The 23,774-nt window shown below is 39.6% G+C and overlaps 2 protein-coding genes and 1 long non-coding RNA gene across 7 annotated transcripts; 1 reads left to right on the top strand and 2 right to left on the bottom strand.

The window, feature by feature from the left end:
* Positions 1–2,819: 2,819 nt before the first annotated feature.
* LOC132984075 (NF-kappa-B inhibitor delta) lies at positions 2,820–11,559 on the top strand. Its single transcript, XM_061050719.1, has 12 exons — positions 2,820–2,950; positions 5,633–5,769; positions 5,867–5,900; positions 6,588–6,772; positions 6,906–7,084; positions 8,061–8,166; positions 8,916–9,062; positions 9,169–9,220; positions 9,570–9,727; positions 10,029–10,145; positions 10,291–10,455; positions 10,555–11,559. Exons 1-12 carry the CDS (start codon positions 2,935–2,937, stop codon positions 10,624–10,626), a joined length of 1,368 nt encoding a protein of 455 aa, XP_060906702.1. The 5' UTR covers positions 2,820–2,934; the 3' UTR covers positions 10,627–11,559.
* A 697-nt stretch (positions 11,560–12,256) lies between these two features.
* On the bottom strand, positions 12,257–14,762 carry LOC132984074 (uncharacterized). Its single transcript, XR_009674899.1, has 4 exons — positions 14,585–14,762; positions 13,711–13,746; positions 12,698–12,735; positions 12,257–12,605 (listed from the first exon to the last, which is right to left on the bottom strand). It is a non-coding gene; the product is annotated as an uncharacterized LOC132984074 (long non-coding RNA).
* A 626-nt stretch (positions 14,763–15,388) lies between these two features.
* On the bottom strand, positions 15,389–23,360 carry LOC132984072 (FXYD domain-containing ion transport regulator 6-like). Of its 5 annotated transcripts, none has more exons than XM_061050714.1 (10): positions 23,144–23,360; positions 21,183–21,239; positions 21,010–21,036; positions 19,435–19,458; positions 19,185–19,208; positions 18,144–18,218; positions 16,318–16,354; positions 16,184–16,221; positions 15,722–15,758; positions 15,389–15,636 (listed from the first exon to the last, which is right to left on the bottom strand). In XM_061050714.1, exons 2-9 carry the CDS (start codon positions 21,232–21,234, stop codon positions 15,754–15,756), a joined length of 282 nt encoding a protein of 93 aa, XP_060906697.1. In that variant the 5' UTR covers positions 21,235–21,239; positions 23,144–23,360; the 3' UTR covers positions 15,389–15,636; positions 15,722–15,753. The 5 variants fall into 5 exon arrangements, with proteins under 5 accessions (XP_060906697.1, XP_060906700.1, XP_060906698.1 ...); XM_061050717.1 differs by lacking the exon at positions 21,010–21,036 and adding an exon at positions 22,234–22,267 and having other exon boundaries at positions 23,144–23,359; XM_061050715.1 differs by lacking the exon at positions 23,144–23,360 and adding an exon at positions 21,313–21,416.
* Positions 23,361–23,774: the final 414 nt, after the last annotated feature.

The raw sequence follows: 23,774 nt of genomic DNA, 5'->3' as shown, positions 1-23,774 counted from the left end.
ATCACCAATCCGCCTTCTTCCACCTCAAAAACATCTCTCGACTCCGGCCCTCACTCCCCGACCCCGTCGCAGAGGCCCTCATCCACGCCTTCATCACTTCACGCCTTCATCACTTCACGCCTGGACTACTGCAATGGAGTTCTGTTCGGGCTACCAAACACTGCCCAGAACAGACTCCAATATGTCCAAAACTCCGCTGCCAGGGTCCTTACACGCACCAAGCCCTGGCAGCACATCACCCCCACCCTCATTCACCTCCACTGGCTCCCGATCAAGTCTCGCATTCAATATAAACTCCTCCTACTCACCTACAAATCTCTCCATGGTCTAGCACCACCGTACCTCACCGACCTCTTCCATCCCTACACCCCGTCCCGACAGCTGCGGTCCTCAGCCACAGGCCTGCTCTCCACCCCCCACACCAAACTGCGATCTTTTGGTGACAGAGCCTTCAGTGCCTCAGCCCCCACCCTCTGGAACTCTCTCCCCGCCGAAATCCGCACTGCTGCATCCCTGGTCATCTTTAAAAACCTCCTCAAACACCACCTGTTCACCAAAGCATTCAGCCTCATTTAACACTCCCCCCAGCTGATCACCCACTTCCTTTCATTTGTTCCTTCATTTGTTTGTCTCTTGTTGCCCCCCCCCCCTTACTATTATTATTGTGTTTATTTCAAACAAATAGCAAATAACTATTCTAGTTGGTGATGCTTTACAAAAAGAATCATGTGATTGTGTAAAGTCCTGGCTCTAAAAATGTTAAGGGCTGGGGATCTTTGGGTGTCTGACATTCAAAGTCTATTTTTTTTTATTAATACATACTTCAGGATCTACTCCAGTCATCTGTGAGACTGGCTGAATTTCTTGCTGCTCCATTTGGCATTCTGCTGTACTGAGTTAAAGAGCTAGCCTTAGCACTGAGCAGGGGGCGACTGATTAGCCAAAATAAATAAATCGATTTTTGGAAGTTATGAATCTATTTAAAATCTCAGAAGATAAGAATCTAGATTTTATTACACAAATCGATTTTTTTTCCACACCTCTACAGCTGAGCATCAGGAAGTGTTTGTTCTCAATACCAATTCCTCTCATATTATTCTTCAGTTTTATACTTATATTTTCATCCTGTGATTTTGTTGTTTGGAGATTTTGCCATGGTGACTCTCTCCTCTAATTATGTTTTCTAAAGGTAAGAAAATACAATATTGTTATCAATGAAATCATTTCCCCTCTTGAGGCTGGCCCAAGGTAATTATACCTCACAATTGAGATGCAAAGTTTGTAATAAGCTATTTGTATTTACCCTGGAAATTAATTTGTGGAATTAGGAGTGTAGCCCCTCTGAGTAACACTGAAGGGATGGATGTATTTGTCTAGCTCTATGAAGAAGCTACAAAAGTTCCCCAGAACAACAAACCTTAAATTTCATTGATTACATTCACTGCCCTAATGAAAGACTTTGCTAACTTGTTATTTAATCATTTGATTTGTGTTAAATTATGTTGAATTCCCCTCTATTTTGAATCTCTCGATTTCTCTCTATTGTTTTTTTTGGCAAAGTTTACTGGAGCAAACACAAACAAAGAAAAATGGAATTACCCCTCTGTTTGGAGGTTTCATTTGTTTTCTTTTTCTTTTTTAATCGGTGTTGTTGAGAGGTCTTTCATACTGTATGTTCCTGTATGCCTGTCTTAATACGGAAACTTACTTCAAACAACCAATCAGTGACCCAAATAAATAAAACAGAAGTCCAACTATTAAACAAAATAATGTTTCAAAACCTGCTCCTGCTCATGTTGATTGACTCACATCATTATCAGGTTTCATGAAGCTGAAAATAGATTTATTTATTATGATGATTCAGTGAGAACATTGAGTCACCACACATTGACTTGATGATCAGTTATAAACTCAAGGCATGCTTTCCGTGGTCTTAGTCAAAGATTTTAGTGACATCATAATAAAGTGTTTTTTGAAAACAGGAAAAAGTCTGTCAGAAACATTTATTTTTCCATTTGTATTATTTTATTATTTAACATGTTTTGTTCAGTATGCCTCTTTTATTAATTCATTAATTCGTTTTAAATATAGAGGTTAATCGTTTTTTATCATTTTGATTTAAACTTTCAACAAAGTCAAAGTCTTTTAACTGATTTATTGACTGACTCTCATTAGGTTTCAGAGAATTTGAGTGAACCTAAAACTCCACTACATTCACTTTACAGAAAATAAGTTTTAATCATTTTGACAAAGACATTAATAATTAGTAATCAAAAACAGATCATATACTACAATGGACAAGACTACCAAAAATGACTATCTTCATTTGTTAAATAACTTCAATCTTGATCTATAACAGTGAGTTCATTTTTGATGCAAGTGGAGGGAGGGGGGGAATTAGTACCATATCCAATATTATAATCATAAGGCAGAGAAATGAGCTGCTCTACATAACAGGTGCTTTGACATATTTAAATACTTTATTCACAGTGCTTCTGTGACCTTACTCAAATAAAATTTTGAATTTGGACCTTTATGTATATATTTTTTTCCTTTCAGGCATTTTTATTTTCAATTAAGTAATCTAAATGTTTCTTCTACATTTTTAAGAGACAGCCTTAGTTTGGATGTTTGTGTGTGTGCGTGTGCGTGTGTGCGCGCGCGCGCGCGTGTATGTGCGTGTGTGTGCGCGCGCGCGTGTGTGGTTAGATTTAAACGTGTGGCTTCCCCCTCTTGCCTGAGGGCGTGAACCTGCTGGGGGCGGAGATTTGGAACGGCATGCAGAAATGACATACACCCAACAATCCGTGACACTTCAGAGAAGCTGATCATCACACATTCCTCAGACTTTGTAAATCACTTTATCCAGCTTTGAACAGCGCATTGACCAAGAGGAAGACCTGTTGAAGAATTCACTGCAACACCGTTTCTGACATGCACTTTGATAAATGTGAGTACACGACCTTTGTTATTTATGGCATGAATGTCAATGTTTTGTTTGTGTCTTATTTGTTCATATACTTCAGTGTTCCTTTACTTTACTGATTGCTCAGTAAAGCTGAGTTCTGGGCAGCATACAGTCATGTCATTGGTTTCAGGATTCATTTGTAGTTAGTTGTCTTAGTAGCATTATTATAAGAAAGACTCTTTGTGATATTTTTTAAAAATGTGTAAGCCAACAAGAATACACATGGATCTTAGAAAAGTTTTATAGCTTTAATTTTTTTTTTTTTTTGACTGTATTCTGAACTTTTTATCCTAAATCTGATTGTGACTAAGACTGATCTGTACTACTACCTGCTTATTGACCAGTTGGACTGTGATTTTTAGCCAATAGATGAAACACCTTCCTATTAGTGTACAGTTGCGTGATACTTTCATTAAGCCTTTCTCTCGTTTCTCATTAAAAGAAAACACATTTCGGGTGAATCCATGGGTTGGGACATTAAGTGGGGAAACCCTAACACCCCCTCCTCTGCTCTGTTTGTTTTCATTTCCTCTTTTTATTAAAGCCAGACAAGCAGAGTGTGCGAGGTGACACCCTTACTTTCTTCGCTTTGTTGCTTCTTTAGCACAGGCCTGCATTATTATGTGATAAGTTGTGTGTGCTGGGTCTGTTAGACCACAAAAATGAGGAAATTAGCTGTGCACTACTTCTTTCTTCTGTGCAGAGAAAGGCCAAAAGAGAAAGGTCATTGGAATCCCCGGAACCTCCTACGCAAAATGAGTCAATGTCCAGGGGTTTCCACAAATCCTATTTGAATAGGGCAGAGTAACTCCCATATTTATATGTCTGGAGACAAAAAATATCTGAATTGTCTTTCAAAATCCACAAAAAACATTCTTTGAGTTTCTATTAGCTCATAAATCGTCATACATGTTGCAGAATTACATCACCTTTGTTAAAGGTCAAAGGTGACATTTGGTTGTAAAGATCAAATGAGTCAGGATTCAGTAACCTATAGTAACACCTTTTGAACTTGAAAATGAAACTTGGTGACACTGAAATGTTCTAAATGATGTCATGTATTCTCATCAATTGACTTTTGATTTTACTATGAGGTTACACACACATCGGCACAGGGGCTTAATGATTGAGAGGTTAAACGCGAGACTAAAAATCTACCAGAAACAAACGTACATTTCACTCTAACAGGCTGAATTTGCATATGTTTTTTTTTTTTTTTTAGAAGTACACTATCTTCAGATCAGCCTTGTTCTTGTATTTCTCACCACAGCAGCCGATTTTAACAGACTTTTTATAAAAGAAAAGAGAGAAAGGACATAAGAACATGTCATTCTTTTTCTCATCTGCCTCCCAGACATGTTGGTAGTTCGACCTACATGTCGTAGGTCCTCAACACGTGTTGCTGTGATGTGCCTGTGACACACCAGAGGCAGGAAGATGTGGTTTCCCTTTCTGTTAGCGTAACGGAGCGAGACAGGAAGAAATGTCATAGAAAATCAGCAGTGGTAATCCCAATGGTACAGATTTTCTGATGAATTAGTCTGGTTTGCGCGGCCGCACGATCCACGCTCCTAATGGAAGAGGTTTTATTTTTGCAGGCTGGTTCCACACACACACACGCACACACACAGTGGAAATAACTCTTTATCTTTTTACGTACGTGGTGAAGTTCTGAGGAAACTTACCTGTGTGGTCATATCTTGTAAGCTGGAAGATAAGATTATGTTTTTCCTATTTGTCTTATTGCCTTTACCTGTTTAATGGAAATTATTCTTTAAATAGCAAAGGGAAAACACTCATATTATTATGTATGTATTTGTTTTTGAAAGGAGAGCAGAGAGATGCCCCTATAGAGAAACTGAGCTGACAGAACCATCTCAAAGTGATGTCATTTTAATGTTATTAAATTCAGATTCCATTATCAAAATTCAAAACTATTAATACTCTTTTGAGATATCTTTGAGAAATCTCCAACAAAAAAAACACTAAACAATACTTAAGCTCCTCTTCTACAATGTGAATACCCTGTAAAACTTTAAAAGCCCAAATCAATGAATGGCTCAGTCCCTTTTTGCTAGTCAATGATGCACAGAGGCATGTCATAAATATAGAGGCATTACACATTCAAATCTGGAGAGAAAAAAAAGCAGCAAGACACAAAAAAATAAAGATGAACTTCAACATCTGTCCAAGAAAAACAGAATAATGCTAGTTTACGTACCAGTGGAGGAAGGTTACAGCTGGAGTTTCATATGTGTGTGCATCCAAAGAATATGAGTCCTGCCTCTCAGAGACTCCTGCATGATGATCCTGGGTAAAGACTTCAGAAATTATATAAATAAGAGTCTCTTAGCCCCCAGCACCCAGTGCAGCAGGTTGTGATTTGTAATTGAACTTGTTTATCCTCATTTTCCTCAAACAGAAATCTACAAATGTCATAGCCTTTCCCATCTTTGCTGTGCATGAATTTTGTTTGACATTAATTAAAGGTCCTTCTTGTCTTGACGCCTGTCCCAATTACAGGCAGGGTTATTTTCTTAGACTGAAGTAAATAGAATAGCAGGCTATTCATTGTTTGGTAAAAGTGCATTCATATCTTTTAGTTCACATGTGTTCATCCAGATATTAAAATAATGAACCCCACTGGCACATTTGTCTTTTCAGCGCCAAAGGAGAAGCCGTGTTGCACTCTGCCCACAGTGAAGAAGCTCTTGGAGCAGAAGAGAAGGCGTGAGACGTCCTCTGTGTCGGCCTCCTGCTCTACAGCCAGCACAAGTCCTGCTCCTCAGACTGCTGCTACAGTAAGACAGTAAACACAAACAGGAGTGAAGCATTACTCTAAATATGATATCATAAAGATTCAATGGCTTATGTCTTTTTTTTTTTTTTATCTCCCAGCAATCGTCTTCATCTGAACTATTTCTCGGTGCAGGTAAGAGTAGCATGCTTTTCTTTACAACACTAAAAGGCTATCTTTATAAAAATAATTACAATTACTTGATCTTTATAAGACTTCTGTGTAACTACAGCCCAGATATTTGGCAATGAGCTTCATTGTTGCTCTGGGCTATGTGATCCTTCATTATGATGGACAGCATGGCAGCTTAATCAGTCAATTCCTCGACACGGTCAAGCAGCTGAACACACCCACTCATGCACCAAATAAATTACAGAAAACAGTCTCTTACTAATTCACGATTTACACATGTTTAGAAACAGAAAAATCAACTGGGCCCCACTGACTGGGCCCCCCCTTTTTGAGTTAAGTATATGTGATTATAATGTTCATTCTTATCTTCATTTGGGACAGATGTACATGCAGCTGAAAGCCAAATAACAGGGCAGGGAAGCACTGAAAGACACAATGAAACATTTGTTGGTTTTGGTCTTTACTCATGAGATTGAAGAACTAAAAAGTAGAATATCCCCAGTGTTGTTTTTTAATTTACCAGGGAGGGGGTGTTAGGGTTTCCCCACATAATGTCCCAACACATGGATTAAAATTGGTTCTCTTTTAATGAGAAACGAGAGAAGGACTAAATGAAAGTATCACTCAACTGTACACTAATAGAGAGGTGTTTCATCTCCTTCCTTCATGGACATACTCATCTCCCTTTAGGTGCATCAAGCAGCTACTCAGACATGGCGGTGAGCTTTGAGCAGTGGACTCCAACCCCAGAGTCTACACTGAGCTACTACAGCAGCCTTCCAGGATCAAACTTTACCCCAGCCTATAGCCACCCAATGACATCTGAATACACACAGCAGGTCATGGAATTTGGAGACACAATGCCTCAGACATATGTAAGAGAAAGCCTATCATCCTAGACTTTCAACTAACACATTGTACTTCTGTTATTGCTAGTAAAATGAAAAAAAAAGAAAATGTACATGCATAAGTTGTTTGTTAAAATGACTAGCTTGTATCTTTTTTCAGGAGCCGATGCCAGTCACGGATCCCAATTTGGATTCTTCCTGGTCCCTTCTGGTTCCCAGTCAGAACGCACAGCTAAGTTTTAGACCTCCGATGGATGCGTCCAAACTGCAGCAGGCCCGGTTGCTGCTGAATGGGATGGACTATAGCCGAGCCATCAGGCAGGATGAAGACGGAGACACGTAAGTTCTTCTGACTGGAGAGATGTGTGTGATTATAGGACGGTTTCACATGTGTTTCAGACTGGTGGGCCCCAGAAAAAACTGCAAATGAAAACCTGCGTTAATGTGTTCATTTTACTTAAAGAGGACATATTATACCCCTTTCCCACCTTTTCAAACAGTCCCCTGCGGTCTAAATGAAACATCTGGGCTGGTCAAAATATAACATGAATCAAGCACCAGAGGAGGTTTGTGACTCTGTATAAACCAGATCTCTCAGAACGCTCCATTTTGGTGTGTGTGTCTCTTTAAATGCAATGACATCAATAGACATCAATCCTCTGTCCCAAGACTAAAAATGACAGACCAGCGCAAAAGTTTTGTTCTAGGCAGGGGAATGAGTCCATGGGTGGAGATCAGGGGAGGGGAGGTTTTTTTAAAAACATTTTTTACCAGAATCCAGCTTGTGACATCGCAAGCTGAGCAAATTTGAAACGGAGCACTTTTCTAGGTGTTTATATACAGACTACAAACAAAAGTCTGGATGGATTTTTTTCACATTTTGTGGGTCAGTAGAGACTCAGGTTACCCAAATATATGTTCAAAAACACTGTCAGAGTGGATTTTTCATAATATGTCCCCTTTAAGGATTCAAAACCATGCTAATTTTCTTTCAATATTTGCCTGCAGACACACTATTGTTATATTTTGTTCAGAGAGTATGCATATGCATAATATGCTAATGCAAAATGTATTGACTTCTGTAAGGGTTTCGTTTTTAGTCAAAAGTGAGAGCCACACATGCAGACTGGTTGTCTAGGAAGTTTAAGAAACCCAAAAGATGTCAATGAGTCCGACACTCATGCTCAATGATTAGAAACTTGGATAAGACAAACTCGACTGTGAAAAGGGAAAAGAGTGAAACTGGTTGTGGGGTTGACTAAGATTTTCCAGCCTTGTCTTAAATCTGTTTCATAATGAGCTTTTGTTCTGACAGCATCCTGCACATCTACACAGCCAAGGGGCTCAGAGAGTGTGCCTATGCCGCAGCAGAGAGGCTCAGGGATGTCAACAAGCTGGATGCCAAAGAACACAAGGGAAAGGTAAGAACAGAGAAAGGATACAACTTATAGTGCCACATTGTATTTTTTAAAATCATAAACAAAAGATGAACAAAAGATCATACAGTAGTTACTCAAATGCCAATGAGGAGAAGTGTGTTATAGGAATATTCTTGAAGATCTCAATATTGAGAGATAATTGGGTGAAGGGGCAGAAGTTAGTTACATAGTTTTGGGACACATATGGAAAAGGCCCGGTCCCCATATAAATTCGTCCTGGACCTCTGGACAGACAGAAATCTTTGGTCAGATGATCTTACTTTTCTGACAGTGTCAGCTCCTGTGAGGAGTTTTTAATTTGTTATGAAGCAGACAGACATTTATTTGGACCTACAAAAAAATGGTCCAAATAAAACAAGACCATCCGTAAGAAGACTGAGTATTTCAATATGATTATAATAGTCTGTAACTGCTACCACTGGGTCAAAAGCAGGCAGCAGAAACAGCCATTGTTTATGTTTTCCACAGCAAAGATTCACATTGAGTGATACATTTTTTCACTCTCAGAAAACAATACTTCTGCATTCACAGGACAAGCGAGATAAAGAGAGAGAAGATATGACCACAGGGGGGCACTAAAATCAACACAAAGTGAAAGTTCCTCACAGGAGCTTTAAATTCATTAGGGTTGTGTGTAATAGGGGATACGGGCTGTAAAATTCCACAGAGGGCGAGTACCTTTGCATGTCACTTATCATTTCCTGAAACAAAATATGCATGTGTTTGTGCAGACTGCTTTACTTGTGGCTGTGACGGCAAACCAGCCAGAGATTGTGCAAGATCTGCTGTTGTTAGGAGCGGATATCAACGCCTGTGATGTTAAAGGACAGACTGCACTCCATTTGGCCGCCCACTATGGCTTACCGGTGGTTCTGCAGGTAAAGGCGTAAAAATATTAAATTACTTTGGCAAAACTCACCCATCTGGTCAAAAAATCTTTATCTTTAAGAAAGCAACCTTAACATAATTATTTTTATTTTGAAGGAAATTCTGTCTAGCAGGCCGGATGTCAACCTGGAGGCCCGCAATTTTGAAGGTGACTCAATGTTTAACTTAGAAATGCATTTTCTTATTCATTTTTTTTTGTTATAACTATGCAAATTTAGCCTTGTATACATTAGTCTTGGTTTTTTAATGTTATATTCAATGTTGTACTTTTTGTACATTGAGAGCACAGTTCACAGAAGCCAAATTCCTTGTGTGTGTAAGCATACATGGCCAATAAACCTGATTCAAATGTTTGAAAACATTTTTAAGATGACAGGCACGTTGGATTAGCCTAGCCTTACATTGTATTTTTGACCAAGTTTGAATTACTAAATCAGAACACTTTAAACCACCGGAGCCTTAATCCAAATATAACAGTGCCCTCTCCGTTGCCTCAGGTATGACTCCTCTGCACTGTGCAGCCATTTCTCACAGCGTCACCATGAAGGCTCTGTCCAGCAGCACGCAGGCAGATGTGAATCTTCAAAACAAGGCCGCAGAGAAGCTCTCCTGTGTGCAGATGCTCCTTAGAACGGGGGCATCCCTGCTCAGCCAGGTACAGTAACACTCTCTCTCTTTTCTGAACGTCAGGTGAGCTGCTTGGGAAACAGGCATGTAACAGACCTGTGAATATGTCTCATAAAAGTAGTAGTTGATGAATCGACAGATTAGTAATCAGTTGGACAGCAATCAGGTGCTTTATGCTAAAGCTTGACCTTTCGGGGGGAGTGCCCAGGTGTGATCTAACCTTGATAGAGTTACAGTTAAGCACAAGTTCCCAACCCTACTCCCTCTTTTGTTCTCTCTCTCTTGTTTTACATGTACGCAAGTTTATCAGTCTGACTCTCTACTTCCAGGAAATCAAAAGCAACAAGACCTTGCTTCACTTGGCTGTGAAGGAGGGGAACATTGATCTGGTGCATTATCTGCTGAGGATTCCCCTGCAGAACATGAAAGACTTTGTCAATTTGAAAGTGAGTCTCACACTGCACATAACACTCATAACCGGGTTACAAACATGCATTTGTTTGTGTGTTTGTTAATGAATATAAACTTCACACATGCCTGACTGTAAACAGACTGAGTCATGCTGGTGTTTTCCCCACATTTCCCCCACAGGCTCATGGTCACACAGCTTTACACATGGCAGCCGGTCTCCATGGTAACCCCCACCAGGAGGAGATCCTGCGGCTGCTGCTGAGCCGAGGAGCCGATCCCAGCATCCGCAACCTGGAGAATGACCAGCCGGCTCACCTGCTGCAGAGCGGCCCCCAGGGAGATCAGGTGAGCCTCAAAAATGTGCACCATTTATCCCTGCTGTTACACTTTTATCATCCCTTTTTCTTCCTAATTCATCTTTTCGTCTTTCTTTCTGTGTTCCAGCTCAAGCTCATGCTGAAGAAACGAAGTGCTTCCTCCCGTCGACGTAACGTGTCCTTACAGGACCAGGAATGATTTAAAACCATATGTAATCCCCATTTAGAGGGAATGATGTTTCCTCTGTTGAGAAGGGGAGTGAAACTATTGTTATTTTGTTTTGGGAGTCTGTGGCTTTCATATTCTTTTCAATGTAGCTGATTAATCAGTGGTTAGAATTCACATTGGATTACACAAATGATGCTTTAGTGCATACAGTTTAAAATGTATTAGGTAACTTTGAAATCACTTATTTATTTCATTGTATTTACATATAGATGAAGAAATTCACATTTTCCTCCATTCATTGTTCTCACACCATTTGATTCTTTTTTTTTTATAGACATACTCATTCATGTATTTATTTCTTTATTGTAATTGTTTTTTTTAACATCATTGTTATCAATGTCTATTAAATTCCTAGATGAAAAAAAATAGAAGGTAAAGACAGTGCTGTGAAAGGTGGAGTAATGTTGACTTTCCCAGTAAGCTATATACACTCCCATTATAAAGTAGATTTCTGTGAAATCGTTTGTTTGACCTTCAGGACCATGTCTCTGAAAGTCCTCTGACTCTCTCCTGAAAACCCCCCATCATGATCAGTGATCATATTGATTCACTGCATGATGCTTTTGATTTCAGTCAGCATGTATGCCCATGGTAAGAATAATATATTATTATTCATGTCTGTCTTTTGCATCAAGCTTATTAGTGTAACACAGGGTACATTTATTTTCTTTGTGAAAAAACAACTATTGTGTTAAAAGGCTGTGTATGTGAACCTGATGTGACAAAGAAAGTGCTTTTATCAGAGACATCATATGAGTGGGTGTGGTGACAGTTTGTGTGACTGTACATTGTAAACTGTAAACATGACTCATGACTAAAAGTACAATAACACTGTCTTTGAAATTCCATCAGCTTGTTTTGATGTTGTCTACAGAAATTAGCAGAATATGGTGGTGGTGGTGGTGGTGGTGGTGGTGGTGGGGGAGGGGGGGGGGGTATTCCACAAGAGAGCATGAATCAATCAAGAACAATATTTAAGATGTTTACTACAATGACAAAGACGATCACGGGTGAATTGAGGTTTGCATTTGACTGTTGAGTCATTGATAAGATTTTATCTCACTTTCATGTCACCTCTGTTCATTCTTGTAAAGCACAGTGAAAAGACCGTTGCCATCAGTAGACCATTCTCTTAATAGAAGATTACATAATGTCACATGATATGAGATTTTTAGGGACACTGATCAGTTTGAGTACAGGACCTTTATTTGTAACAGTGGTATCATTGTGTCATTTTCACATGGAATTATATATTCAATACCTTTACCTGATGATAAAACACTGAATCAAATTGTCCATTACTGTATTTTAAAGCAGTTTTAAAATTAAAAAGATTCACGAGTAAATGTTGTTTGTTTCTGAATGTTGTCATCTATTTATTGCGGTTTCATTTTGGCAAGTTACTTTTGGTTCGTTTGTTCATTTGTCATGTTTTATACTTATACATTTTTAAAAGACTCAGAAAATGTAGAAACATCAAAAAGGAAAAAAAAAGCTATTATAATTATTTGTATGTAGTTCTTCTGGTCTAAAGATACATATTATCATGCTTGTAAGTATTTTCTTCACTGGAGGTAAAACAAAAGACAGACAAAAGAAATATTTTTCTTAAAAGGGCCTCATGAAGGCTCATGAATATGAGTATCTGATGTTTATTGTTTGTCTTAGACAAGCTTTCAATCCAACACGAACGCAAAACACAGCAAACTATTGATATACTTTTTTTGCTGACATGGGGACTTTTTACAGAATATATTGGCATAGACTCCATGAATTCAGGTAAGGATCATTTTGAAAACCCTGTTTTTGATCTTCCAGCAAGTAGTGTGGTATGTAAGCCAAGAGGCAGTAGGCATCACCATGCTGAGTTTCTTCTGCTGGCGTGGCTCCTCTGCCGACTTCCTCTGTCCCCAGAACATTCAGTATTTTCTATACAGTTTGAGGAGGCACTGCATGGAAAGAGGGAAAATATTACACATAGATTTATAGTATTGACAAACAGAATGACCTTCAACTGCCCCCTCCAATACAGTAAACTCACCCTCTGTCTTTGGAATTTGGGTACCAGATGAGTTGGTACTGCCAAAAGAAATAAAAGGGAACATTTAGTTTGTTTTCTTACTTTGATTTCAAAGTTTGAAAACTGTGGCCACAACGTCAACTTGAAAATTGAATGTAATTTATGATCTGGATTACAAAACTGAGTTGAAGCCACAGAGTTCTAAAATAATTGATTTACATCCAGAGACCAAAATGCAGCGTTTTATCCCGCTCAGACAGCAGCTCTCGTCTTTCTTCTCGTCTTGCCATATAAGCAACATGCGATAGACTGACAATATTCACTGCCCACTCACCACCAACACATGAGGAGTGTGTCAAAATTGCTTTTCAAGATCAAGCACTGAGATAAAGATGAGATAAAAGCACCGCCCACTTGTGATTTGTCACACATGGTATTTCTGAGTAAACTCTTTCATGTGTTGGAGGTGCGGTTTTGCAGATCAGGGAGGGGGGATTCACAGAAGAGGCATCCAGGGCAGGGAGAGGAAAAGCTGTGGGAAACTCAGGTTTAGTCAAGGAACAATAGTGGAGAAATGTGTCTGTTTCTTTTTTTGTATGTTAGCTGGGTAACCCCCTTAAAGTCAAAATCATACAGCATGCACAGGCGATCATCCACTAAGGCTTGCACAACTCTTACTTGGATGAGGATTTTACACATTTTGTGAATTTTTTACCTGTTTGAGGAAGTTACAAGTTAGTTACAAAAATACAGATGCTTATGTAAAGGTGATGAACGTCTCTATATTCAAGTGATAATAAAACTCTAAACTTACTCAAGGCTATTAAAATGCCAGAGACAAACATAATAACAGCAAGGATAACCCCTGTGGTCCGCAGTGTCTCATAGTCTAAAAAGGACAAAACAGCAGGGGACTTCAATGATGAAACCCTTATGAATTGATGTTCATGTAGTTATTGTAGCAAAATAAACAAACTTGATTTTTTTCAACACGTTAAATGTTGAACTATAAGTAGATGGTGAAAAGATCTTACCATAGTCAAAGTCACTTCGATCTGGAAACATGCTTTCTGCAAAGAAAGAGTCTAATCAGTTCAAGAGCATCATAAGTGAAGGTGTTCATGCTGAGTGCAGCACCATGAACAGCAATACAGGTCTGCAGCTCTCCAATCTGCAGGCTTGGCTCCTTAACTCATCAGGAGTCCCCCCCCCCCCCCCCCCCCCCCCCCGCTCCACTGAGAGGAGCTCAATGCAGCATCTTTGCTCAGCAGAATAAGATGCAGCAGCAAAAAGTGGGTTACAAGCCAGCAGCAGGATAAAGGGGTGTCACAGCAGCAGGGGGGAAAAATGGTCTTGCATTCTAAAAAGTGTTCAATACATGATTTTGAGTTTAAATAACCACTTGAATAGTCAGCTCAACAAATCCAATCAAATTCTACTAATAAAAAAAAAAAAAAGGATCTTTAAAATCCTCGTGTGTTCCAGGCTGCAGATTGTTTGGATATCTGGGTATCAATAATGCAGCTTGCATGTTGCTGAACCCTCACTCCCTAAAGGCTGAGCTGGCAGTTAGTCATTCTTTCCACAAAGCCGCTCAGTCTGGGAGACAAAAGTATTTAAGAATATATTTAGTATAGTATTAGTATTGTTCTCATATTGCTATCCAAGTGAAAGTTTAGAACTCCCTCTGCTACACCCCTAAATCATGCATAAGCAAAACATTAGCTATTGGCAATGTAATAACAATGCAGCAGGCTAATAAACTACTTACAGATTAGTATAAAAACCGTTACTGAGTTTATTCATCTAAATCAAATTTCAAGTTAAATTATACAAGCTGCAGCACTTGGAACTTTTTGAATCTATAACCATTAAAAGATTAAAATAAGAAACAATAAACAATCAAACCTGTGGTTGCCATGGCTGCAATGCAGAGATGCTGAAGAGCTCCGTCTCTCAGTGATTTAGCAGGTTGATGGTTTGCAGTAAAAGGTTGGATAAGGCTGAACAGGAAAGAAAGCAGAGCTGCTTCAGAGCATCTCTGTAAACTCAGCAGGAAGCCTCTGGTGGCCAAAGTGAAACACTGCAGTCACAGAGGTGGGGTAAGGATCTGCAATTATGTCGACTCCATGCGGTAGTGGGTCAGCACAGATGAGACTATACACCAAATAATAGTACTACAAGGCGAGCAATTTTCATCTCTTTACAGTCTTGTTTGACCCGTGTGAGTAATTTGGGGAATAAGTTAAAAAATAATAAAAATAGTTGCCAGAATTTATCAGCACATTGGAGCTTGAGCTTGAAAAATATCTCTTATTTATTTCACTAAAGGGACCAGAGCTGGCATGCAGAACCTGCTACAGTTTATTTTGTGCAGTGCAGTCAACCTGTTCCTGCAGGGAGAAAACACAGCTTTAACATTTGTAGAGGCTGCCAGACTCACTATGGTACAAATCCTGCAGAATGAACGACGGTGAATGTGGAGGGAGGTAAAATGAAATGCATTTCTTTAAAGGCAGCCTTCTCTAAGAGCTGCACAATGCAGCACATAAATCATTCACGCCCTCAGTGCTGGTAGTTACTCCTGCATGTGTAACTGAACTGTCTGCAGCGTCAGCACAAGCAGCAGTGCAGCAGAACAGGACTACTCACTGGTCTACCATTAACGGCACACAAAGTGAAACAATGATTGCATTCAAACAAAAGACAAAAGCTTTTTAAAACGTTTGGTTTATTTATTTGGTATCAAACTGAAAGTCATAGAAAAATACACGTGATAATCAAACTATTGCTGCCTTATAAAGTTGACACATTATCTAGTAAAATTTATTGACGGGAAAAACATTTATAAAATAACCATATGAATATGAAACAGAAAGAAGCTTTGTGTATTTGTGGAAAGATTGTCCTCAGCTGTGATCAAGGTGTTTGCTGCCCCTTGGTGGCAACAGTCAGTAACACTGTGGAGAAGAGAATAAAGACGAGTGTGATTTTCTTTATCTTGCTGTGAAACAAATTCAATGGAGTTATTCAGAAGATACTTACTAGATCCTCATTGATCTCTGCTTCTGGGTCTTCTAGGCTGCAGGACAAGATTGGATCATTGTTAGTTGAAAAAAGGGCAGTGCATGAACTTGATGCGCATAAAAAAATGTCCTACTTATTAAGTATTAAGGCTCGACCGATATGAGATTTTTGGGTCCAATGCTGATATTACGTATAGAGAAATCTGATATATCGACCGATATCTTTCTTAGATTTATCTTCGATCTGTAGAGATAGATAGATATAGATATACATGTTTTTTTTTTGCGTTGAACCCTCAAATGCAAGCAAGTGCTAGTGTAACACAAAGATACTCAAATGAAATGCTATATGACTGGTGAATAAATCTAGTAATATGTGTGCACATCTGCGCTAAAATTAGCCGATACCGATAGTGACTTATAATGCTAATTATTAATTGGTCAGGCTCTATTAAATTTAAAATAAAGAAAAAATATTTACCCCTTGGAACTCCTGATTCCACGCCTGGACCTCTGGACCTGAGGAAAATCAATCATTATTGATGGAAACCTTGCAATTTTTATCATAATTTTTTATTACAGTTAAGGATGTTTCTGTATTCTGTCTGGATTTACCTGTGCTTATCACTCTTTGAACAGGTACATTTTCGACCTGTATTGAAGGAAAACACAAAAAAAGGTTCACACAGGTACAAAAAAGGGGCTATGGTGCTGTATAAGAGATTTTATTAACAGATCGCAAGGAGCGTCAACAGTCAGCGTTACACCCCAAACCCCACCTACATGGCTAGAGGAGGAGGATGTTGCTCCACGACTTGATAGGTACATGAACAGTCTTGAGCTCGTGCCAGTAAGCCCATCTGGGCTGCGAGCCTTGCGAGGCTTTATAAGCTAGCAGCTTATTGGCACGAGTTCAAGACTCTCTTCATGTGCCTAAATCAGAGCAAAATTTAGTTGTTTGCCCAAAATACACAAGCCAGTTTTTTGGAACAACTTCCAGCTCGCAGCATCTGCATAATACGCACGTCTATAAGAAGAGTTTAAACATTTCACCTCTGTTGTTATTTAGACCCACTTCAGTTTGCCTATAAAACAGCACAGAAGAACAGTGCTTACCACGCTACCATACATTCACAAAAAGCCTTCAGCAACTTGATCCCCTCCCACTATGAAAAGTCGATTTGATGTATTAACTAATAGCACAGAGGCTCTTCAATGCTGCATTCTTCATTGATCTACTAGTAAAGACATTCAAATTTAACTAAGTCCTGATTGGCCCACAGAACAGTTGTTGACACGTGCTGGGATAGTTGGCATGGCAAGAAAGGGCATGCTGTCCAGACTAAGAATAAAGTTGGGAACTTCTCGACAAGAAGCTGATCCTGACAGCTAATACACATCTGCTATGCACTCACTCTGACACTGGGAGGAGCCAAATACTGTCCCAAATTGCTGTTGGTGTTTTTTTTATTATTTTTAAATATTTTTTTTAATCGCAAACAATAAACTTCCAGTATTTGCATGTCTTTCAATTAAATGTTCTGTCTCTAAAAATTCTGCTCATGGGTAGCATTTGTTGTCATCCTTTCACAAACGTTGAACCTTTAAATCCAACTGTACCAACTACTTTCATTGTTTCAACAGCACTTTACTCAATCTGTTGCCATTGTTAGAAAACCTAAACTGGTAACTTTGATAACCACTGTAAGTTTAAATACGACTACGGATGCTGCTTAGGAGCATTTTACAAATTAATGGTAAACATGCATTTTATGTTTCTTTGGCAAAAAATTAGGAAATTGAAAATGCCTACAAACAAGGTTAATAACTTTTACTGTTATCTGTTGGAAATATGTTTATTTGATGATTCATCTATCAACCTACTCATACATTTAAATATACATTTAATCACCTTTTCTATTATAAAATATTTTCCCTGCCTACACCAATTTCTTCACAGAGTGCAGTAAGTAATCCTAAGTGATCTTAACTAACAGAAGCTAGACGTTTGGCAGACTATGTGGGTTCAAATGAATTATTTATCCTTTGGTTTTAGCTTTCAGGGCTACCACTGGCACTGACAGAATGTACTGGCAGGAGGGAGGAGGAACCTTGGAAGTGAGGAAAGGGATAAGGTAGAAAGGGCAAGTTGCAGTGACACCGAGATTGCAGGAGTGTTGTGTTGCCGAGATTGTGCAAGAAGCATCAGTTTGTGTCTGAGAGGTAGACAGAAGCCTGCTTGTTTTGCAGCACCGCACAAAGTTGGGAGAATGTGACATGGAGAACTCACATGTTCAGGGATCACAGTGTGGTGACACTGAATGCTCAGCATTGCACATAGTGGACCCACAGGAAGAGTAGCCGCGGCCATTTGCCAAGGCTAATAGAGATCCTAATAAACACATCTGTTGTGTGTGTATGTGACGGGGTTAAACACTTACTGACAATGAGGACGATACCCATCACGAAGAGCAAAACTGCAAACACCAGGCCTCCGATCCTCAGAGATTCATAATCTGAAATGAAATCAAATAATATACAACCGGGCAGGAGTAAATGTTAAACCATCAACATTTATAGTTGACGGAATACTATGCTATGCTCAAAGGCTTCTGTGAGGCGGCATTTGTATCCAAGAGCAGCATTGCAGAAATGATTTGCAGCCCACAATGAATACCACAAACCAGTGTGGGCTGCAGTCACAAAAAGTGTGACCCCAGGGTCGCCTGTAACCCTGGCTAAATTACTGACATCAGCAAAAAGAAAAAAGAAAAAAAAAAAACTGACTACAATTTTGATGAAGTCAAATAGTTTTTCTCTTCTCTCTTAGTATATTCTTCAGTGGATATTACTCATTTCAAACTAAGTGTTGTTTACTTGTATTTCTTGTAAAAGTTATTTTTCCTTCTCAAGTTTTTATTAGATTCACTTTTCCAGACCCGAGAAGATGAAAGCACCCAGACATTCCCAAAAAAGATCAGACCAAAGAAGTCAAAGAAAAATAAACAGAACTTTGTTTGATAGGATTTACACATTCTTTTCAAATCCCTGTTCACATCTTGGGACCCTGAGAAGCCTGACCTCAGGATCACAACCACTGTTTCTGTGGTCTGTGTTCTGAAACAGTACACTACGAGTATGGAGAACACTGTCACTGAAAGGCCTCTTGCCTAAATAATGTCACAGCTGACAACAACAACACAATTTATGGCAGACAATCACAACATAGCAGTGAGAGATCTGAGTGCGCCTTTTCACTTTGCTGCCTGAATAAGACTGAAAATCAGAGCCTGCAGAGGATAGGATTAGGAGTATTTGCAGTGGGACTGCCCTAGAAGTTTGGCCTTGGGGTGAAAGTTTTCCCATCAGTCCTGGAAAAAAAAACAAGTGGAAAATGCAAAAACTTCTCTCGACCTCCCAGATGTTTCCTGCGCAGATAGTCGGCCATTAAAAAGGACAAGTTTTTCCTGCTCGACACTCACCGTACTCAAAAGCGCTGTCATAGTCTGTCAGGAGAGAACAGAGAGAGGAAACAAATGAGAAGCAGATTTAGCGGCTCACACACTTCACAGAGAGCTTGTGATGCGACAGCCATTCAGCAGTTTTCGAGCCTCGGCCATTCATCTAGTCATTAGCCACTCTAGTTCCAGGATGAATTCACATGCTGGCTATAACAAGAGAGAAGGTTCTCTTAATTTGACTTTTCTGAGCTTCTGCTCAAATAATACCCACCTTTTTCATCATCGCCCCCTGACGCTGGAAGAAGAAAAGAAACATCATTAGTTATCAGAATACTGAATAGTGGAAGTGTGGTCTAAAACAGTTACGCTAAGTTGTGTGCTAGTGGACAGAATTCAGCCGTCAAAGAGGCCAAAAGGCTAAGCTCTAAATCCTACTTGTATTTATGGGCATTACATGCATTCCTATAGGAATGTACTTTTATGCATGACACATTCTTCAGAAACCCATTCAAGATCCATGGCATGTGTTCGACGTGCATGCAAAGGTTTTGAAAAAGGGGGGTAGATGTACCACGTTCTCCACCATCCTATGGAAGTGTTCAGCACCATGTTGCAGAAAAAAACACAATGGTTCTTCTCTCCACTATTTTTGTGTGTATACTTTTTTACTGCATGCACTTGGGGATATGGCAAAGCACACACACACATCTGCTCTTTCACACCTCTTCTCTCCATGTGGAAAAACACGTCGGCTGTGTTCATGGGTGTTTGCAATCTTACTAGAGAGCATATTGCATTTGGGTACGGGCCAAAACACAATTTCTGCCTTATGTTTGGTGATGGAGTAAACAGCCAGAATAATTAGGGAAAACTGGACTTGGAATAATAATTAAGACATAAATACTGTGTTTTTTATTTAGCAGCAGTGTTGGATCGAGAGCAATGTGACCTTGGAGAAGCACACTGGAGGTCAGATAAATACTTTTCTGCTCGTGCTCGGGAACATTTTGCATCATTAATGTTGTTTCTTCTTTTTTTTTAACAGCTCTCATTAAAATATTGAACAGACTGTGCGGCTTTTTAAATGTCAGGCAGTCCTAGTAGCCGTGCTTATCTCTTAACTTTGACGAGTGAAATGTTAATCTGTTCATCTTATAAAAAGTGAAGTTTGTCTGTTCGAACTCATTCCAACAGTTCATCAACAGAAAAAGTGAAAAGACCACGTTATCAATATGCGCGAGTCAATCAATCTGACACATATAAATGATAGAGAATGCTGTGCTGCATAATAATATACACATCCTATTTACTGCAGAGTCAGGGTAAGAGAGCTACAGTTATCTCTGACCTCAATATCAGGCAGCACATATGACTGTTAATCTCGCCCTCTTTAATGCAAAGAACACTTTTTACCATATTTGTACTGACAAGCTTTTAAAATAAGGTCTGACACTAACAGCACTCAGTGTCAGAGGAGGTGAAAAGGCTGTGAGTAGAGGCAAAGCTGCTTAACATCGAGCTCCACTGACGGCAAGCAGGGCGTACAGAGAGGAGAACCAAAGCCCAGGACCTGAATCAACAATGGAAAAACTTGGCAAGAGTCAGAATAAGTGATTGCTTAAAGTGCAGCATAAGCAAACATTTACACTATTTTGACGTGTTCTTTGTCAGAGGAACAGACATACAATGATTTTTAAATTGGAAAACTTCCCTCTGTACACTGCTAACAATCAAAAAATTTAACAAAAAGGGAGCATGGCAAAATGAAAAGAAAAATAAGACAAGCATCAACCAAAAATGTAACTTCAATCAAACGGCCGTGCACTCTCCAATGCCGCAAACTTACCCGCCACTTCCCTACCAAACCCTGATCCTGTTATACAGACACAGCAGCTTGTTTAGCACAGAGGAACTTATCAAATCAAAGCTACAGAAAAGAAGACGCAACTGGAAAAAAAACAAAAAAAAAACAACAATATTCTCACACAGGCGGGTTTCAACAAAAAACAATATGCTCACCCAGTGCAGGAGCCAGCCAGGAGCAGAGCACCACTAACATCAGGACATCCATCGTACCTGTGGATAAAAAGCACACACCTAGTTACTTATAAAAGTCTTCATCTGAAAGCTTCTAGAAAAATGTGCTCACACTTTGGGTCGTTGTAGTTTTAAAAAAGGGTATGGTGCTGCTGTGACAGGAAGTTGAGGCTTTTTGATGTGATTTACAGATAACAATTTGTAGCTCGCCGACTCCCTCTGGACTTAAATAACTCAGCAGCAACTGAAACAGCTTTTGTTTACAAAAGGGGAGCCTGTTTTCAAACTCTTCAGAGAGCCTGCCATGTTAAGGTTAGTGAGGGCTACTTGTTGTTTTACAGAGCTGCAAGAGATCGTAAATGAACGTACACGTTTTATTTAGCAATATTTTTACCTTTGTGAGATAGGACAGCGGAAGACTCTGGGAAAGGAAAGAGGGTCTATTTCAGGCTCTTACATCTCAGTTGATGGGACTTGGCAGGGGAGGGGTGCGAGGCAAGGCCGGTGTTGAGTTGCGAGTGATATTAGGTCACTGGTCTTGGTCATCTTTTGGTTGGGTCATCTAGTTTACGCACGGCACATGAGGCCACCTGGAGCTGTCTTTCTATAAAGTATCTGGAACATTCTTTGAGATTCTCTTACACCCAATAGTCTGTGTACAGTCTACAGTTACCGCCAAAGAGCTTTCAGAAGGTGCTCAATATAAGTTCCCTGCACAACCCAAGTTTTTGTTTCTGTTTCACTGCCACATAAAACAAATAGAACCCCAAGAACTGGAAGACAAAAGACAACACATGTACACCACTTGCAGAATCAACACAGTGGAATAAAAATATTTTAGATTGCCACGATCAAAGCAGTAGTTTGTTCCAGAGCCCAAAGCACTCCTGTGGATTCATGCATGACTAAACTGGGGGTGTGAGCAAGGAGCTACGGCTCAGAGAAAGGAACGCTTCAACCCCAGGAGCAGGATTAACAACAAAGGCCTGCCAATCAGGTTTAATCAAACAAATACAGGGCGAGTTATTCTTACATGAACCAATCCAATAATCTTGTTTGTTGGCCTTCTGAGTGATGAAGAGGAACATAATGGGGAGATTGCAGGGAAAAAGCCCATGAAACAACACTCCAAGGAATAAACAAGCGTGGATTACAATAAAGTGGGAGTTACATTGGCGGTGTGTAATTAGAAATACGGGTTGTTTATAGGTTAAATTAACCCTTAAAGTATAACCCATATGATAGCAGGCTACTTCCATACATGTCAGTCTTTGGTTCCAGTAGCTTCTACAATTGTAAGCTTCTCTTTTCCAAAAACAAACTTTATTTTGGTGTTAGCGTTACTAACTCTGTAGCTTCATCATGAGTTTGAGTCAAAGAAATGATGTTAAGAAAAAAAAAACAGACCTGGGCCCTATATGGTAAATATAACCTGGATGGAAGAGATTACAATGACTTTTCACGTAGTTCTCGCCAATTAACGCGATAGCCTTCACATCAGAGCATTTTAAAGAGTTTTTTGGTGGCAGTGACTGAAGTACCACTTAGAAGCCTACAAACAGAAACTGCACATAACTTCTCATATGGCGTAACATTTCAGGATTCAACCGTGGCAACAACAACAACTCATAGACTAACGCAGTTTAAAAAAAACAACAACAAAAAAACTTGCGCCTTGAAATTTGGCGGTGACTTCGCGGAATTTAAGTAGCCACATGTTCACGTAAGTGTTGGTACATTGGGGGGGTTGGAAGTCGTGTTCAGGATACCCGGTTAATCACCTAGAGAGAGAAACACTTCTGCAAGACAAAAACATGTGGACCCAGACGTCTTTCCCTGCAGATTGGCGGTTTTAAACTCGTTTCTATCTGTATTTATATGGCAACTCTGTTACAGAAGATGCATTAAGTTAATTAATTTGGATATCATTTAAAAACACTTACCGTGTATCAGCCTCCAACAAACTGGTTACACTTTGTCTCCGTCCAGTGAGCCGAACTTTGCTTAAAACTTTTAACTTGTTGTTACTCAAGCAAAGAAAGCAACGTGACATGCAAACTTTTCTCGTAAAAGAAAAGCACTTATTTGGATAATTAAAACAAGGACATTTCAAGAGGTTCCTGAGTTGTCGGCTGTACTAAGTGTGGCTGTGTTCCTCTTTGCTTCTGTCGGTTTTTTCTCAGGACTGGAGGAAGAGAGGAGGGGGGCGGGGTGCTGGTGGAAACGCTCAGCCACCTTCTACAAGCGACACTTGCCCTGCTCAGAGGTAAACAAGATAAGCAGAAGTACACCACTTAACCGAGAAATAGTTCCCACCTTTGTAGACAAAGTATGGTTTCACTATAAATCGTGTAGGCTACATTTCCTAAGCACAGCTTCATATAAGAGACACAGTGAGTTTGTATTTGTGCTGCAGTGTCATTGTCAGGTTTTGGAGGGTGGCTCAGTGCAGTGAAGGGAAAGCGTAAACACTTGGGTGCTTTCAATGCCGTGGCCTGTGCACTCTTGTCAGTTTTCCCTCAGCTGTATGAAAACGGTCCTCCCAAGGTCTTTTCCTCACCAAACTGCGACATT

Source organism: Labrus mixtus, chromosome 11 (genome assembly GCF_963584025.1).
Source record: "Labrus mixtus chromosome 11, fLabMix1.1, whole genome shotgun sequence".
Taxonomy (NCBI): domain Eukaryota; kingdom Metazoa; phylum Chordata; class Actinopteri; order Labriformes; family Labridae; genus Labrus; species Labrus mixtus.
The sequence above is the reverse complement of the archived record's forward strand: the minus strand, read 5'-3'. Positions and strand labels throughout refer to the sequence as shown.

Excerpts from the sequence above, each read along its gene's own strand:
- LOC132984075 (XM_061050719.1), top strand. Across the intron at positions 5,901-6,587 it reads TGAACTATTTCTCGGTGCAG|GTGCATCAAGCAGCTACTCA; the intron begins GTAAGAGTAGCA and ends ATCTCCCTTTAG. Across the intron at positions 9,728-10,028 it reads GGGCATCCCTGCTCAGCCAG|GAAATCAAAAGCAACAAGAC; the intron begins GTACAGTAACAC and ends CTCTACTTCCAG.
- LOC132984072 (XM_061050714.1), bottom strand. The coding sequence starts at position 21,234 with ATGGATGTCCTGATGTTAGTGGTGCTCTGCTCCTGGCTGGCTCCTGCA. Across the intron at positions 19,209-19,434 it reads AGGGGGCGATGATGAAAAAG|ACTATGACAGCGCTTTTGAG; the intron begins GTGGGTATTATT and ends CTCTCCTGACAG. Across the intron at positions 16,222-16,317 it reads TCAAAGAGTGATAAGCACAG|GTCCAGAGGTCCAGGCGTGG; the intron begins GTAAATCCAGAC and ends GATTTTCCTCAG.